The sequence below is a fragment of the Patella vulgata genome, chromosome 4 (genome assembly GCF_932274485.2).
Source record: "Patella vulgata chromosome 4, xgPatVulg1.2, whole genome shotgun sequence".
NCBI classification, from domain to species: domain Eukaryota; kingdom Metazoa; phylum Mollusca; class Gastropoda; family Patellidae; genus Patella; species Patella vulgata.
This window is the reverse complement of record NC_065882.2, coordinates 1425636-1443514: the sequence shown is the minus strand read 5'-3', so window position 1 is coordinate 1443514 and position 17879 is coordinate 1425636. Positions and strand designations below refer to the sequence as shown.

The 17879-nt window shown below is 39.6% G+C and overlaps 1 protein-coding gene across 1 annotated transcript in view; it reads right to left on the bottom strand.

The window, feature by feature from the left end:
• Positions 1-2400: 2400 nt before the first annotated feature.
• The window catches only part of LOC126817651 (neuropeptide receptor 15), a 61808-nt gene continuing 46329 nt past the window's right edge, over positions 2401-17879 (bottom strand). Inside the window, exon 2 of the mRNA XM_050544758.1 lies at positions 2401-3488. Coding sequence (XP_050400715.1) covers positions 2735-3488 — 754 coding nt within the window. The 3' untranslated portion in view covers positions 2401-2734. The remainder of the gene's footprint in view (positions 3489-17879) is intronic.

The following is a 17879-nucleotide window of genomic DNA, read 5'->3' as shown; positions in this document are numbered from 1 at the left end:
AGCGCATATCACAAACATATATTCCTACACGCACACTTAGATCACAAAACAAAAACTTGCTAATGCCCTATCATGCAAAATCCTCATTTGGGGAAAGGTCTTATAGTTTTGCTGCTTTTAAACTATGGAATAAGTTACCTTCTGAAATTAAAGATTCCCCTTCCCTGCCTGTTTTTAAGAAAAAGTTAAAGACCCACCTTTTTAAAAGCCATTTTAATTGCTAAATGCTTAAGCTTTTTCAGGGTTTACTTTTTTATTATTGTATACCATATTTTATTCTAATTGTGCAATGTTCTTATTATTGAGATGTTTTATATTTTATACCTTTACAATAATGTAATAGCGCCATAGAGCAATCTAAGTATTGGATTATAGGCGCTCTATAAATAAATTATTATTATTATTATTATATACTTCAAACACACAGAAACAGTTATAAATCTATGAAATGTTTACACGCAAGATTCTCATTTACTACAAATTTATAAACAGTATATTATTTAATACTTTGAATCTACATTCACAAATAAAATACCCACTTTTCTGATTTGAGACCCCTCGGCTGCAACCCCTAAAAACCATGTTCAATTCAGGGGCGCAGATCGCCAAAAAGTAGTGGTGGGGACAGTCCATGCGCGGGCGACTATTGGTAATTTCCTAGATTTCTAAACCATCTTCAAAACAGCAAAAAAAAAAAAAAAAAAATCACTTACTTGTAATAATAAGTACACGATTCTTGGCTCAGCTTACAGAACTCCAAAAAATAGAGGATTTGAGTCTTAAATTTTAGATTTAATTGCCTATATTCCACAGAGAGAGATAGAAACCGGTCTTTAAAAATACGTTTATTTAGTATGACAGCAAATCTAGCAATGAAGGGTTCCCCTGATATACAAACTAAATCCTTTAGTTAGGTGATTTATCATCCAGTATACCAAATAAAAACAAAATCTCAGCTATTCCTTAATCCTTTAATACCCAGCGTATCAGATATGCACACCTACATGATATACATATTATTATAATCCGTATGGAATATTTTAATTATTTACTGTTATAATATGAATTATCACTTATTCCCTGTTAAATAAAAATCGGTCACCGGGTGCAGCTGTCCAACTTCAAGGGAGCCACGGTGGCTAGGTGGTTAAGACGCTGGCTCGCTAGCCTGGAGGTCGGGTGTTCGATCCCTGCATTGGCCGAAAAAGTTCATCTGGATTTTCCGACGTGGTTTCCCCTTGTCAGTGGTGCAGAACTGAGGCCCTGACAAGGACAGCTATCTAGTCCTTCGGATGAGACGAAAAACCGAGGTCCCGTGTATACATTGGAATGCACGCAAAATATCCCTTGGCAGTTGGAATACGATATAGGCGATAGTGCCGCTGCCCGGGCAAAATTTCCCTTATAGCACACTGTATGGCGTATGCCCGTCTTCATTAGCCCAGTATAGGAGCAGAACAGTAGGACGTTAAACCTCATTTCATTTCATTTGTACAATTTCAAGGACCCTGGTCTCAAGTGCCTGGGACCAACTCTTTCTGAAATGTCAATAAAAGCAAAACATCGGAAATAAGTGGTGTGGACACAGTATATCATGTCCCCACCGGGATCTGCGCCCATGGTTTAATTCATACGTGCCACATTGGTGAGAGATCTGATAGCGAAACTTGCAGTGCGCTCAGAAACAAAAATGTTTACAACTATACCGTATATCTATGGATATTAATGGCATTCTATGAACGTGTGTGACTGGTGTGCTTTCTATGAACGTGAATTTGGTATGCTTTCTATGAACACGTGAAACTGGTGTGCTTTCTATGAACACATGTATTTGGTGTGCTTTCTATGTACACGTGTATTTAGTGTGCTTGCTATGAACACGTGTAACTGGTGTGCTTTCTATGAACACAGGTAATTAGTGTAATTTCTATGAACTTCTGTATTTGGTGTACTTTCAGTGAACACAAGTAATTAATGCGCTATTTATAAAAGTGTGTATTTAGTGTACTTTTTGTGTATCCGCGTAATTAGTGTGCTTTCTATGAGCACGCGTAATTGGCGTGTTTTCTATGAGCACGTGTCATTGGCGCGCTTTCTATGAACACGTGTAATTAATATGATTTCTATAACGCACGTAATGAATGTTTTTTTCTATGAACACGTGCTTTCTATGAACACGTGTGAGTAGTGTGCTTTCTATGAACACGTGTAATTGGTGTGCTTTCTATGAACACGTGTAAGTAGTGTGCTTTCTATGAACACGTGTATTTAGTGTGCTTTCCATGAACACGTGCAAGTAGTGTGCTTTCTATGAGCACCTGCAATAGGTAAAATTATAAACAAAAACAATCAGGGGGGGGGGGGTAATTCTGATTCATGGGAAGATACAGAGGAGGAAACCCTAAAGTCTGAAGTATTTCAATTTTTATAATATATGGTTTGATACATTTGGAGCAATGAAAATAATGAATAAGAATGTTACACTAATTAAATACCACAACAAGAATCGACAAAAGGTACGGAATAACAATTCAGCGCTTTATTTATTTGACAGAAATCTCTCACGGAGTAGGCTAGAAGGTGCCGTAGGTTTCGGTCAGGCACTATCAAATACAAGGAGCGGTAATACTGCCTTTAATATGTAACATCAAATAGATTAACTGACGTATATATCACATAGACTGCACCAGACACGTGAAGCATTTAATAAATACATTAAAAAAAACATCCGGGATCAAACGGCACTAGGCGGCACACCACGACGAACAGAACGTCTGAGTAATAGAGTTGTGTGTTCTGTGTACGACGCCATGCTGATTACTCTTGATCGGTCCAGGTCATCCTTCCAACATGTAACACAACGTAACAGTTTACGGAATTTAAGTCTGAAATTTTCACTGAATACACAATATAATATAGGATTGGCCGCGGAGTTAATATAAGCCAGAGTATTTGTTATCACTACAAGAAGCCACGAATGATGGAAGGGGTGTTGGGAAAATGTGTTATAGAAAAGTAAAATTTGATGAGGAGAGTAGCTTAAGAAATATATGATAACACTTGCTATTAACATTTTCACTACACCCTTACGAGCACGTATAGCTTCAGACGTCCGTTCCCGATTTCTACTGTTGTGGTTGGTTCCGTTTCTACAGCGCACAGTCGCGTTACGATGCAACAACTCTACGCCAACAAAAAGTCGTTTACCGATGACGATGTAGCAGACCAGCTGTACCAACAATGGCCCGAAGTAGAAAAAAACAGATTCGGAGAATTTAAATAACTTCATGTACTCTGCAGGATTATGCGGAAATTGCGTCGTACAAAATTCCACTGTCACGTTGCGGGCAGGTGGCGCCACTGTATTAAACATGGCGGTTGGAATTCCACACCACAGAGACAAAAACCAAATGATAACAATGACCACGAATGTTCTCTTTTTGGTACACAATAAGTGAGCTCGTATCGGAAACACGATGGCGATGTATCTGAAACGAGAAAGAAAAGGAGAAAATAATCAGCATAATAAAACAAAAAAACCTCCAGTTATCAACGTCTGGCATCTCTGATAAATAAAACCAATGCGGTGATAAATAAAACCAATGATGTTATGGAAGTTAACCTCCAATTACATTTCAATTTATTTTATTTCAAGTCCATTATAAAAAAGATTAGCCTTAATACGTTTTAAAAGAAAACAGCTATACATATAACGCTGATCGATAAATAGGGATTGTTGAAAATAAATCGGCCAAATGCTACGGATTAATCTAAAGAATCATGCTTTTAACATCTGAGAAACCATAATAACTCATCCGTTATCTAAAATGTTCCAGCCTTTTTGAGGGGACCACGTGGGTAAGTGGGTAAGGCGCTGGCTCGCTAGCCTGGAGGTCGGGCGTTCGATCCCTGCATTGGCCGAGAAAGTTCATCCAGATTTTCCGGCGTGGTTCCCCCTTGTCAGTGATGCAGGACGGAGGGCCTGACAAGGACAGTTGTCTAGTCCTTCGGATGAGACGAAAAACCGAGGTCCCGTGTATACATTGGAATGCACGTAAAAGATCCCTTGGCAGTTGGAATTCGATATAAGAGTAGGCGATAGTGCCGCTGCCCGGGCAAAATTTCCCTCATAGCACACTGTATGGCATATGCCCGTCTTCATTAGCCCAGGTTAGGAGCAGAAAAGTAGGACGTTAAACCCCATTTCATTTCATTTCATTTCCAGCCTTTTTGAATTATTTAAAAACGACATATTCCATTGTTATATTCAGATTTCCATTCCTATTTCCTAAAAATTCCGATAGACAAAGTAAGTGTAGGCAGATGAAAGACGTTTGATTGCTAATTGTATTTGAATTAATCTACTCGAGTGTGCGAGTGGGGGGGGGGGGGTACTCTTGCCCGGCGGACCATGGCTCTAGGCCCTACACTTATATCGAATTCCAAATCCCAAGGGATCTTTTACGTGCACGCCAATGTGTACACGGTTCGAATTTATTTAAATAATTAGCAGTGGGAGGAAATTGGAGGACCCGGAGTAAACCCACGAGGTTGGACAGGCGACCCTACTCCTTGTCACGTACACGTGGAGAGTCGAAACCCTGCTACCTGACTCAATGACAGACCTTATGATATAACGCGTAAGCTTTAAACCCGCATACTGAAAATTGTTCGGCAAGATAGGTTGTTAAAGTTATAAATTATTCATGATTAAACAATAGGCCGCTGATATTATTGTTCGATTTATATAGCGCTTCATTACACGTGAAGTGTTTCTAAGCGCATATCACAAACATATACTTCAAACACACAGAAACAATCAAAATCAGGAGAACATAATTAAACGATATCACTGTTGGATATATAAATAGGCCGATGATATTGCTGTGGGAAATATAAATAAGAAATTTACATTTATTTCATGCTAATTATAAATTGGTCTGTTCTCCACCCGATTTCGGTGTTGTTGTAGTCTATACATAAATACATTGTATACAAAACCAAATCGAATATTTATTGTAATAATAAACAGTCAGGTTGTTGAAGACAGAGAGAGAGAGAGAGAGAGAGAGAGAGAGAGAGAGGTTTAACGTCCACTTAACACAAACTAGGTCATTTTAGGACTAACATATGGTTCAATTTTTTTTCAATAATTCGCTTACGCGTAGGGGTCTTTAGCAATATGAGGAAAACGGTGGAAAACCCACGAGGTTGGACAGGCGACCCTACTCCTTGTCATGTACAACCGGGGAATCGAAACCATGCCTATTGACTCGATGACAGACCTTATGATACAACCCCCCAGAGTGTTTCATACTGAAATTAAAAAAAAATGAAAAGGGGTTTTCTTCAACGACCGGACTAATATGAAGACGAGTGTATGCTATGCGGTGTGCTATTAGGGACATACTCTTATTTGGAATTTCAACTCTATGAAATAGAGTATGATGTTAATAGGAATGAGAGAGAGAGAGAGAGAAATGGGGTTTAACGTCCACTCGACACAAACTAGGTCATTTCGGGACTAACATATGGTCCAACTTTATTTCCATAATTCGCTTGCGCGTAGGGGTTTTTAGCAGTGGGAGGAAACCGGAGGACCCGGAGAAAACCCACGAGGTTGGACAGGCAAACCCTACTCCTTGTCACGTACAACCGGGGATTCGAAACCACGCCAGTTGACTCAATGACAGACTTAATGATACAGCGCGCACGTACTAACCACTAATAGGAATGAAATAGAGTATAATGTTAATAGGCATGAAATAGGGTATAATGTTAATAGGAATGAAATAGAGTATAATGTTAATATGAATGAAATAGAGTATAATGTTAATACGAATGGCACAGAGTATAATGTTAATAGGAATGAAATAGAGTATAATGTTAATAGGAATGAGGAGTATAATGTTAATAGAATGAAATAAAGTATAATGTTAATAGGAATGAAATAGAGTATAATGTTAATAGGAATGAAATGGAATGGAGCATAATGTTTATAGGAATGAAAACAAAATCAAAATACTAACGCTAGATCATGTCCCGGACTGGATTAAATCGGTTTAAAAAAGCCCTACCAATAAATGTTCGCGGACAACAAAATGGCGACCGTCTTATTACATAGATCGACGAAATTTCAATTCCACTGATCGGAATTGAACCATTTTGGACTGATATTCCTATTAGAGATTCAACTTTCATAAAAATATAGTTTGCCAGGGATTCCTAAAGCCCTAAAATGGCGCATCGGGACTTTAAATTAAAAGTCGATGGAGAAATACTTTCAACTGCCTGATGTCTGTTCGTTTCATCCAACCTCCGGTTTTCCTCTCATTGCTAAAGATCCCTACGCGCAAGGAAATGTTGAAATACAATTGCCATATGTTAGTCCCGAAATGACCTATTTTGTGTCGAGTGGACTTTAAACCCCATTTCTCCCCCTCTCCCCTCTCTCTGATCGTTTCATTTTGGGTCAGTCGAACAAAATGTGCCTTTCTAATAAAGAACTCCGGAATAAACTAAATTGTATGCACTCATTTCATTCGCCTTGTTTATGATTAAAACTGACCCCGCGTCAAAAAGACTGCCATTCAATACTTTTATTTAAATAATCCTTGTTCGTCAAACCTTTTTCTGTTTCTATACAAATTGAACCCGATATTTCAGACTTCAATTATTGGATATATAAATACCCAACAACCAGTAAATTGAACTCATAAATTTTCTTTTCGTATTTCAGACAAGAAATTATTTTATTTTTGAAAATTCAACATAATTGAGATAAGAAGATCTCAATTCTCAGTAAACCTGTTTCACAGGATAAAAATATAAGCCTGTAGGAATATTCTGATTTTAATTGGTTATTTAAGAAGAGTATAGAGGTTTCGTCTCGACAGCTTGTCTCCGGAAACACGCATTATTCCTGTATATTGTTTACTTGTAATCCCCATCTTTGTGGGGAAATTGGTCGGTAAGGTGTAATAACTGGCCTAAAGCACAGCGCACACAGCAAAGTTCAACTGCTTGCTAGATTCTCCGGATAATAAGCTAGAAAGTAGTGTTGGGTCACCGTAGCAGCAGTACGACGGACAGAGGGGTTGGGGTCACCGCAGCAGTGCTACGACGGATAGTAGGGTTGGGATCTTCGGAGCAGCACTGCAACGGATAGAGGGGTTGGGGTCACCGGAGCAGTGCTACGACGGATAGAAGGGTTGGGATCACCGGAGCAGCACTTCAATGGATAGAAGGGTTGGGATCACCGGAGCAGTGCTACGGCGGATAGAGGGTTGGGATCATCGGAGCAGCACTGCGACGGATAGAACGGTTGGGGTCACCGGAGCAGTGCTACGACGGATAGCGGAGTTGGGATCACCAGAAAAGCTCCACGACGGATAGAACGGTTGGGATCACCGACAAAATAATAACTAAAAAGTTAAATTTGGACTGTTCACGTATTTCAAGGAACATAACTGATTAGAAATTACAATAATATTTTTAAAAATATAATATAAATAACTTTACACAGATTCATATTACTTTAATATGTGTTTTAGGCCGATTTTCGTCTATTTTGAATCTCCGAAGAATAGAGCCATATGCCCTTTAAGCCAAATATTTTAGATTTTTCCAAACAGAATGTGTTAAAGGTCGACACTACTTGTAGTAACCATCCAGTTGGCACGATATTTCCCGAAGCCACGGTGGTTAAGTGGGTAAGACGCTGGCTAGCTAGCCTGGAGATCGCGGGTTCGCTCCCGGTGTTGGCAGAGCAAGTTCATTTGGATTTTGTGACGTGGTTTCCCCTTGTCAGTGGTGCAGGTCAGAGGGCTCGACAAGGACAGCTGAGTGGTAGTTCGGATGGGACAAAAAAAACGAGGTCCCGTGTACAGATTGACGTGCGCCTTAAAGATCCCCTGGCAGCTGGAATTCGATATAAGTGTAGGTCTTAGCATCGATGTCCGGGCAAATGTCCCTAACAGCACACTGTATGGCCTATGCCCGTCTTCATTAGCCCAGTCGGAACAGGACGTTAAACCACATTTCATTTCATTTAAACTGCGGATAATTGATAATAGCAAAGATAATTGTATCACTAGCTGACCAACTATGTGATTAGGGATTATGCCTGGGCTAATGATCAAGGGCATATAATACTCTACACAGGTCATAACTCTATGGAATACAATTACAGCTTATTACCCAGTGGCGTTTTCACTTGGCTTCTATAGTCATTATCAACCAATGATAATATATAACAATATAATAAGACAATATATACCGGTAAAAACTGACCTGAGGCACTCTAATTATACACATGTAAAAAAACATGACATTTGGTTAAAGCCCGTCGTACACGAGCAAATTTTCTTTCATAAATGGAGATTTGTCAGAGAAATTTGCTCGTGTACGAGAGGAAATTTGCCACATTTTCATTTGCCATATGAGATTTGACAAAAGCTGGCATGCATAGCTTTTCGTCGAATAAATGTGTCAAAGATTTGGAACTTATGCTCGTGTACGATAGGCCGCCAAAAAAATTGCTGGCTTCGTACACGGTCAATGAAAATTTGAAGAGACCGTCAAAGAAATTTGTCAAATTTTCTTTGCTCGTGTACGACGGGCTTAATGCTGGCCAACCAGAGACACTCTTACTTTGTACACATGTCAAAAAAACGACCCTTGGTTAATACTGGCCAACCAGAGACACTCTTACACACATGTAAAAAAAACGACAATTGGTTAATGCTGGCCAACCAGAAACACTCTTATATACATGTAAAAAAAACAACACTTAGTTAATACTGGCCAACCAGAGACACTCTTATATACACGAAAAAAAAACGACAATTGGTTAATGCTGGCCAACCAGAGACACTCTTATATACATGTAAAAACTCGACACTTGGTAACCATGGACACCCTTGAAACAATGGGTGTGTATAGTACAATTTACTATGAGAGAAACTTCGCCCAAACAGTGTCGCTACGATATACCCTTATTTCGCCCAAACAGTGTCGCTACGAGTGTCGCTACGATATACCCTTATTTCGCCCAAACAGTGTCGCTACGAGTGTCGCTACGATATACCCTTATTTCGCCCAAACAGTGTCGCTACGAGTGTCGCTACGATATACCCTTATTTCGCCCAAACAGTGTCGCTACGAGTGTCGCTACGATATACCCTTATTTCGCGCAAAACAGCGGCGCTATGGCATAGAGAGAGAGAAATGGGGTTTAACGTCCACTCGACACAAACTAGGTCATTTCGGGACTAACATATGGTTTAATTTTATTTCAATAATTCGCTTGCGCGTAGGGACCTTTAGCAGTGGGAGGAAGCCGGAGGACACGCGGAATACCACAAGGTTGGACAGGCGACCCTACTCCTTGTCACGTACAACCGGGTATTCGAAACCACGCCAGTTGACTCAATGACAGGCCTTATGGTACAACCGTGTGCTCGTTGGTGTGCACGTAAACAAACTCGGAGTACTTTACATAATCTATTTCGCAGAGATCTTTTAATATCTCTGTAACAGATGACTGTTTCGACACGTGACGTCACATCACGCGGCGTCAATCATTGGCTCAATAGCGCGCGCATTGTTTACATAAGACGTTACTGATTCGGGCTAAATGGTGAATTTTACTTATTTTAATACCCATTTACACTAAATAGGAAATGATTTTTACCTACAAATAATTCAAACGTCTTTATTTATTTTTCTAATAAATGAAAAAAATGTATAAGAATTTAATTTGACGGAAGAAAAAAGTTAATATTTGGGACTCATTAAGTCGCATCGATGTCATCCTTATCAGTGATTGTAGCGGCTTAGCGAAAATTCATTGCGGATCAGTGTGGGAGAGTGCTTGTCTACATTAGTCAGATGGTGATGAAACGTGGGACGTAAAACACTTTTCATTTCATATTTGAACAAACTTTTTATCACCTTGAAAATCTGTAATAACAAACCATTTCGTGCGTCTCCTTAAAGTGTGACTCAAATAACATAATGCGGACATTAGCCTCGCAACTCCCGTGTCTTCCGGCTCTAACTTTCTAACAAGGACTATGATCGGCTTTAGAGGACATTAAGTTAATCTAGTTGACCAGTAAGTGATGTGTCATGGAGGAGTTTTACCTAGTTATTTCTATTATCAGAACTAAAGTTCCAGATGGCATATAATCCGTTTTAATCTATGGTGAAATGGTGTTTACGAGAGAGAGAGAGGGGGTGGGTGGAGGGGGTTAACGTCCACACGAAACAAACTAGGTCTCAATGACAGGCCTTATGGTACAGCGCGCACGTGCTAACCATTCGGCCATCCACCCCCCTTGGTGAAATGATGTTTACGAGAGAGAGAGATGGGTTTAGCACCCATTCAACACAAACTATCTGATTTCAAGACTAACATATGGTTCAATTTTATTTCAATAAATTGCTTGCACGTAGGGGTCTTTAGCAGTGGGAGGAAACCGGAGGAAACCCACGAGGTTAGACATGCGTCCCTACTCCTTGTCACGTATACAGCCGGGGAATCGAAATCACAACAGTTGACTCAATGACAGATCTTATGGTACGGTACAGTGCCACGTGCTAACCATTCGCCCCCCCCCCCTCTATTTAAGACCCACTGAATATTTTAAAATCTGTACACGAGTCGTGTACTCAATGGTTTCGGATGGCCTTTGTAACGAACAAGGATAAAATTATCTTACAAGACAATGTGGAAGTAATTAGTAATGGCTGTTTCACAAACGACAACATGACAATTAAAAAACTTGTAGACGTAACAGACTGCCGTTCAATTTGGACTGTTCGTGTATTTCACCGAACATAATTGTTTTGAAATTATAATATTTAAAAAAATAATAAATTTAAATCACATTACGTTAAGATGTGCTTTTAGACACATACGGCCTTAAAACATACATTATGCAAGAGCTAAATCTGCTTAATGTAGGTCTTTCTTTAGGCCTGAAATGTTATATAAACTATTAATTAAACATTAATTAACTTATCCAAACCATAACCAACTCTCAATGCCATCTTATGTGTCGGATTTTTACTGGATTTGAATCCGATCTGCTACTCAACGCTCATTGATGATTAAATCCAAAAATGGATAATCGAGACTATGTTTATTTTTTATCGTACCGACTTTAGTAATGATGATCGAGGCTAGGCATAATATCTCGGTTCAGAGTTGAGCATATTTCCTTTACATTATCTAGTTTTAGTAAGAACTGCCCGGGTCCTTATTCGCGAAAACTTAAACTAAGTTACAACCAAAATTTTAAGAAATACTGCAACTTCATTGGATATATGCAAATTGATTTTACTGGTCAGCCAATAGAATTGCAGTATTTCTTAAAATTTCGATTGTATCTTAGTTTAAGTTTTCGTGAATAAGGGTCCAGTTCTTTATCGAATCTTCCATAATTCCTTTTTAATCGTCAGAGTTTAAAACTAATACCCCTTTAACTTTATTTTATTCCCTGTCCAACCTCGTGGGTTTTCTCCGGGTCCTCCGGTTTCCTCCCACTGCTAAAGACTCGCAAGCGAATTATTGAAATAAAATTGAACTATTTGTTAGGCCCGAAATGACCTAGTTTGTGTCGAGTGGACGTTAAACCACCCCTCCCTCTCTCTCTCTCTCTCCCTCGCTCTATCTCTCACAGAGGCGGATTCAATGGGGGCGCGAGGGGCGCCCCCGCCCCCTAATTTTCGACAGTGCCCTTTTTTACTGCTGAAAGTGCCTTTTCTCAGAGTCAAATATGTCCGTTCCCAACCCGTTGTAGGGATCCCAAATGACTCAAACCATCGACTCAAACACACCAGTTTGGGAAGTAGCTCTTGGAATGGCTACAGATGCATGGAAATGACGGATAATTTTCTTGGGGACCCCCCCCCCCCCCCTCAGCGGCGTGCCCCGTCTCCGCGGTCAATGCCTTCATTTTGCAGCGCCCCCCCTTTTCAAAATTCCTAGATCCGCCCCTGTCTCTCTCTCTCTCTCTCTCTCTCTCTCTCTCCCTCTCTCTCTCCCTCCCCCTCTCTCTCTCCCCCTCTCTCTCTATCTTTCTCTCTCTCCCTCTCTCTTCCTTTCTCTCTCTCTCTCTCTCTATATATATATATATCTTCCCTCTCCCTCTCTTCCTTTCTCTCTCTCCCTCTCTCTCTTTCTCTCTCCCTCTCTCTCTCTCTCTCCCCCTCTCTCTATTGTCCCCCCCCCATGAAATTGGATGAATCATTATAAACGGTATTCTCTTCTACTTTATTGTTTATCCCCGAGGGCGAGGACATCCAAATTAATATTAGTCACACTTTTACGATTTATAAATACAAATACTCATCACCCACAATGTAATTCTAGAAGCAATAATAGCACATCTTTATTTTTCCAATTTTCTAGGAAACTTCCAACCGAGGACATTCATATTAACATTATTCACACTATCACGATTAATAATTAAAAAGATTCATCACAATTAGCCTATCTTTATTGTAATTTCTAATCTATTATGTTCGGTGAAATACGTGAACTGTCCAAATTGAACGACAATCGTTTAAGCCTGCTTAGTCCATTCTTTACGTTTTTTTATTATTATTATTTTGTAGTTTGTGAATCAGGCATTACTAATTACTTCCTCATTGTTATGTAGGATATGATTGGATGATTGTACCCTTTATTTTCACGACAAGATAACAACACCAATATTGATTGAAATGGACCAATATGGAATTCTAATTCATTTTTTTTTTTAATTTTGAATATTATCAAAAATATTGAGTTAGAACTTTAGATCTTTTAAATAATTTCTTTTATATTGACTTAATGCCGTTTTCCATGGACAATACAATAGTATGTCAACTTCTATAGAAGATTGTTTCAATGAACTGGAAATACACCAATCAATATTCTATGAAAAACAAATGAAATGAAATGGGATTTAACGTCCTACTGTTCTGCTCCGACTGGGCTAATGAAGACGGGAATACGTCATACAGTGTGCTATGAAGGAAATTTTGCCAGGACAGCGGCACTATGGCCTATTCTTACATGTGTATATCGAATTCCAACAGTCAAGGGATCTTTTACGTGCACGCCAATGTATATACGGGACCTCAGTTTTTCGTCTCATCCGAAGGACTAGACAGCTGTCCTTGTCAGGCATGTAAATGCACGTAAAAGATCCCCTGGCAAAATTTCCCTCATAGCAAACTGTATGGCGGATGCCCGTCTTCATTAGCCCAGTATAGGAGCAGAACAGTAGGACGTTAAACCCCATTTCATTTCATTTCATTTCATTTCTTTATCTAATTTACATAAGGTCCCTTTAATTAAATGTTAATAATGAATCCGGGTACATATTAGTGTGCAATAAGCCGTGAGAAATTGGATATTTTTCGAACAATACAGATCACGATCAGCTATTTTAACAGTGAAAATTGAATCATTTCAAAGAGAGAAAAAAGGAAAATTGATTATTACCGATATCTAGGGAAACAATGGAAAGTGATCAAATTTCTGATGCCTAGAAAAACTAATTTACGATTGCTTTTTTTATGTAACGTTACCCTCTTGTAGGATTTCTGATCGAATTGGTAGAAACCATAGTACAATACCTTGCAACTTGAGAATAGTGTAAATTAGGTTTTACGAGTGCTTTAAGTATTGGGTGGGCAGGATATTGTTTGGTTGAAGGGTCGAGAGTAGAGTGATTGGAATTACAATAGGTTACCGTGAGGCTTTATTGTAGGATAAGTTACCGTGAGGCCTTATGGTATTGACATTTATAATATAAGTATTCATAACGTGTAATACACGACTTGGATACTCTCCTTAAATGGAGGGTTGGATGGCTGAATGGCTAGCACCTGCGCGCTGTATCATAAGGTCATTGAGTCAACTGGCGTGGTGTCGGTTCCCCGGTTGTACGTGACAAGGAGTAGGGTAGCCTGTCCAACCTCGTGGGTTTTCTCCATGTCCTCCGGTTTCCTCCCACTGCTAAAGACCTCTACGCGCAAGCGAATTATTGAAATAAAATTGAACCATGTGTTAGTCCCGAAATGACCTAGTTTGTGTCGCGTGGACGTTAACCCTCTCTCGTTATGCCAGGCCCCCACATTACGATTGGTATGTCCCTATTGAGTCACGATCTGCTACGTGCAGATACGTTTGGATCAGTCGGCAAACCTCGGCAGATTCCATAACTCTACATCTAGCCTCGGCTGTATGACGGTAAGTGATATGTACCTACGCCTATACAATTGCGATGCGGCACCGGTTTACTTATTAGGAAAACTTGCCGCTGTTAAAAAGACGTTCGAAGCGTGTGTAAAATTTTCAGTGCAAATTAAGTTGTCATTGTTTGAAGAAAATCGGATAAACTTGAAAGAAAAACTTCTTCAGACTTTGAAATATATGTATGATAAAACAGTCTTCAAAGGCCTCGTCATGGGCAACGCCGTTGGTCATCCGGGAACTGGAAGTAATTCCAATGGCGGACTTCGTCATACAGCCGAGGCTGGATGTAGGGTACTGGAACCTGCTGAGGTTTGCCGAGTGACGTTTGGATACGATCAACACGTCTGCTACGACTGACGTCAAGATATAAGACCTGATGGAATCACTACGATTATTCTACGTGTCGACGATCTGCTACGTGCAGATACGTTTCGATACGATCAACACGATTGCTACGACTGACCTCAGTATATGATGAGACCTGATAGGATCACCACGATTACTCTACGATTAAAACCACGATTTAAATCATAGCGCGAATCATGATAGTGGAAACCTAGCATTAGACAAAACCTCGCCAAGCAATCTCGCTCAATATTCAGAATATTCTTGCATTTGTTTTGTTTTTGGAGGTGGGGTCGGGGGAGGGGGGGGGGTGTTCTTACTAACAGCTTTTTATTCGGTTATTTGTTTTTTTTGATGGAGTAGGGTGGTGGAAATGAAATGAAATGAAATGGAGTTTAACCTCCTACTGTTCTGCTCCTAACCTGGGCTAATGAAGACGGACATACGCCATACAGTGTGCTATGAGGGAAATTTTGCCAAGACAGCGGCACTAGGGCCTACTCTTATATCGAATTCCAACTGTCAAGGGATCTTTTACGTGCACGCCAATGTGTACACGGAACCTCGGTTTGACTGAGATACGTTTGAGAGGTTGAAATTTGACTGAAATACGTTTGGTGGTACTGTAACATCTTTAATTTGGCAAAGGCACCACGGTTCAACCCTCATACAAGTTCAATAATAACAATATCTCCACCGATAAATAATAATAATAATAATAATGTACACTTTTAGACAGCCAAATCCACCCAAAAACATGCTCGAAACACAATGAGACAATAATTATATACACAGTGAACATAAAGTCTAATTCTCATAGGATTCCCGATATAAGTGAATCTACAGCTGTGATTTGAAAGTAGTCAATGTTTCACTGTTACGGATTTTCAGAGGTAAATTACTCCAGAAACTTCTGTCACCAAAATTTTTTAGTTTGGACTATGGAACGACAAGAGTGTTCTGGTTATAAGATCTCAAGGACCGATTTAGTTGATATATTGTCAGTAGTTCTCATAAATAGCTGGGTTCAAGATTTGGTTGATATAGTGTCAGTAGTTCTGATAAATAGCTGGGTGCAAAAATTTCGTAGAAACTGGTATGTTAGGCACTGGACCTTAGAAAATGAAATGAAATGAAATGGGGTTTAACGTCCTACTGTTTTGCTCCGAACTGGGCTAATGAAGACGGGCATACGCCATACAGTGTGCTATGAGGGAAATTTTGCCCGGACAGCGGCACTACGGCCTACTCTTATATCGAATTCCAACTGTCAAGGGATCTTTTACGTGCACGCCAATGTGTACACGGGACCTCGGTTTTTCGTCTCATCCGAATGACTAGACAGCTGTCCTTGTCAGGCCCTCCGTCCTGCATCACTGACAAGGGGAAACCACGCCGGAAAATCTGGATGAACTTTCTCGGCCAATGCAGGGATCGAACACCCGACCTCCAGGCTAGCGAGCCAGCGCCTTACCCACTTAGCCACCGTGATCCCCCCACTGGACCTTAGAGTTGCCGCGAGCTGGAACTGGAAGGCAATGTAAGGATTTTAGAATAGGTGTTACGTGAGATGATGTTTTGGTTCGTGATATGATTCTGACTGCTGTATTCTGTATATACTGGTTCGTGATATGATTCTGGCTGCTGTATTCTGTATTTTCTGTACCCTGTATAGACTGGTTTGATTAATCCCAGATAACAAACTCTTTCAATAGTCTATTCTAGATATCTCAAATATTCACAGATTGTCATTTGGACTACAGGGATGGAAAACTAACTGACTGTATCGTCTTCAACCCCTTCAAGGTTTACACATTAAACCTGTTCAGTAATATGTACCAATACAATCGCAACAATTCAGCAACACAACGTTTTGGATTGCTGTCAACCGCTTGAATTCATTCGTTGTGAATTTCTAAAACGGAGTGAGCTACAGAAAGGATGAAAACTAGAAAGGTCGAAGATAAACACATGCTTCAATCCACGTGTCATGTTGGCTCCATCGACCTGTCTAGTCCTCAATCAACGCTATTAGAGCTGTTCGGTATAATCTATTGAAAACGGCGCAGTAACATAAACAACGGAAGTAAAGCCGCGCGTGCGCACACTAATTTAAATAAACAAAATCACACTGGGTTATAAAATCAAAGAAATTTCAAAACGGCAATCTGATTCAAACACAGATCCTATTTCGTTTCGTGTTTTATAATTCAAAATTTCGTTTTACCTGTCTTTACTACACTAGGATCTGGAAGAGTTGTTATCATTGACGTGTTATAAATAGTGTAAGGTATTAGCCAATGAAACGGTCTGTTACGGCGAGCTTTAGGTGTGTTTTGCACGGAACTGTGGGTAATCCATTAGTAACATCAATGCTGATTGGTTAATCAAATGTTTGACGCCATAGGGTCAAAAGCGGCTCGTATGACCTCTGACGTGACCTATCGCTACAACCGGTCAGGTCTTCATAAAGTGTAGACCAACGAAAATATATAAAAACGAAACGAAATATAGATCTGTATTTTAATCAAATTTTCAAAACGGCGACATACAGTACATTTAAAGCGAGAATTTCATATTTTCTAAGAAAGTCAAAACATAATTATTTCTATGTCTTTTGCTCAATAAGTTATCAACTCACTATTATACGACCATGGGCATTATTTCCCACCCTTAAAAATCATTGACACAGGAAATAATAACACAATTACCTCCCCTGTTTCCTATTGCCTCCATATTAGCTAACCTCAATAGTGAATTATAGGATTAATAGGATTATTCTTTAACAAGGTAGGACGGTTTATGGATACCATCTATTTTAAGGCTTTATTTTAATAAATTTTAAAAATATAACTTAAAAATATGAAATTGTAGCTTTAAAATGGGTTATAAAATGAAAGAAAATTCACATGATTTCAAAACGGCACCATACAGTCCGGATGGGACGTAAACCCAAGGTCCCGTGTATACATTGGCGTGCACGTAAAAGATCCCTTGGCAGACGGAATTCGATATAAGAATAGGCCATAGTGCTGCTGCCCGGGCAAAATTTCCCTCATAGCACACTGTATGGAGTATGCCCGTCTTCATTAGCCCAGCATAGGAGCAGAACAGTAGGACGTTAAACCCCATTTCATTTTATTTTCATACCTCTATAGGTAAATATAGACCATAATTTTACAACATGTCGAGTATCAAATAGGCTGGGGCTATTTGCCACATGTGGTAAGACAATACGGAGACTATTTGCCACATATGACAAGTCTCATTTCATGTGGCA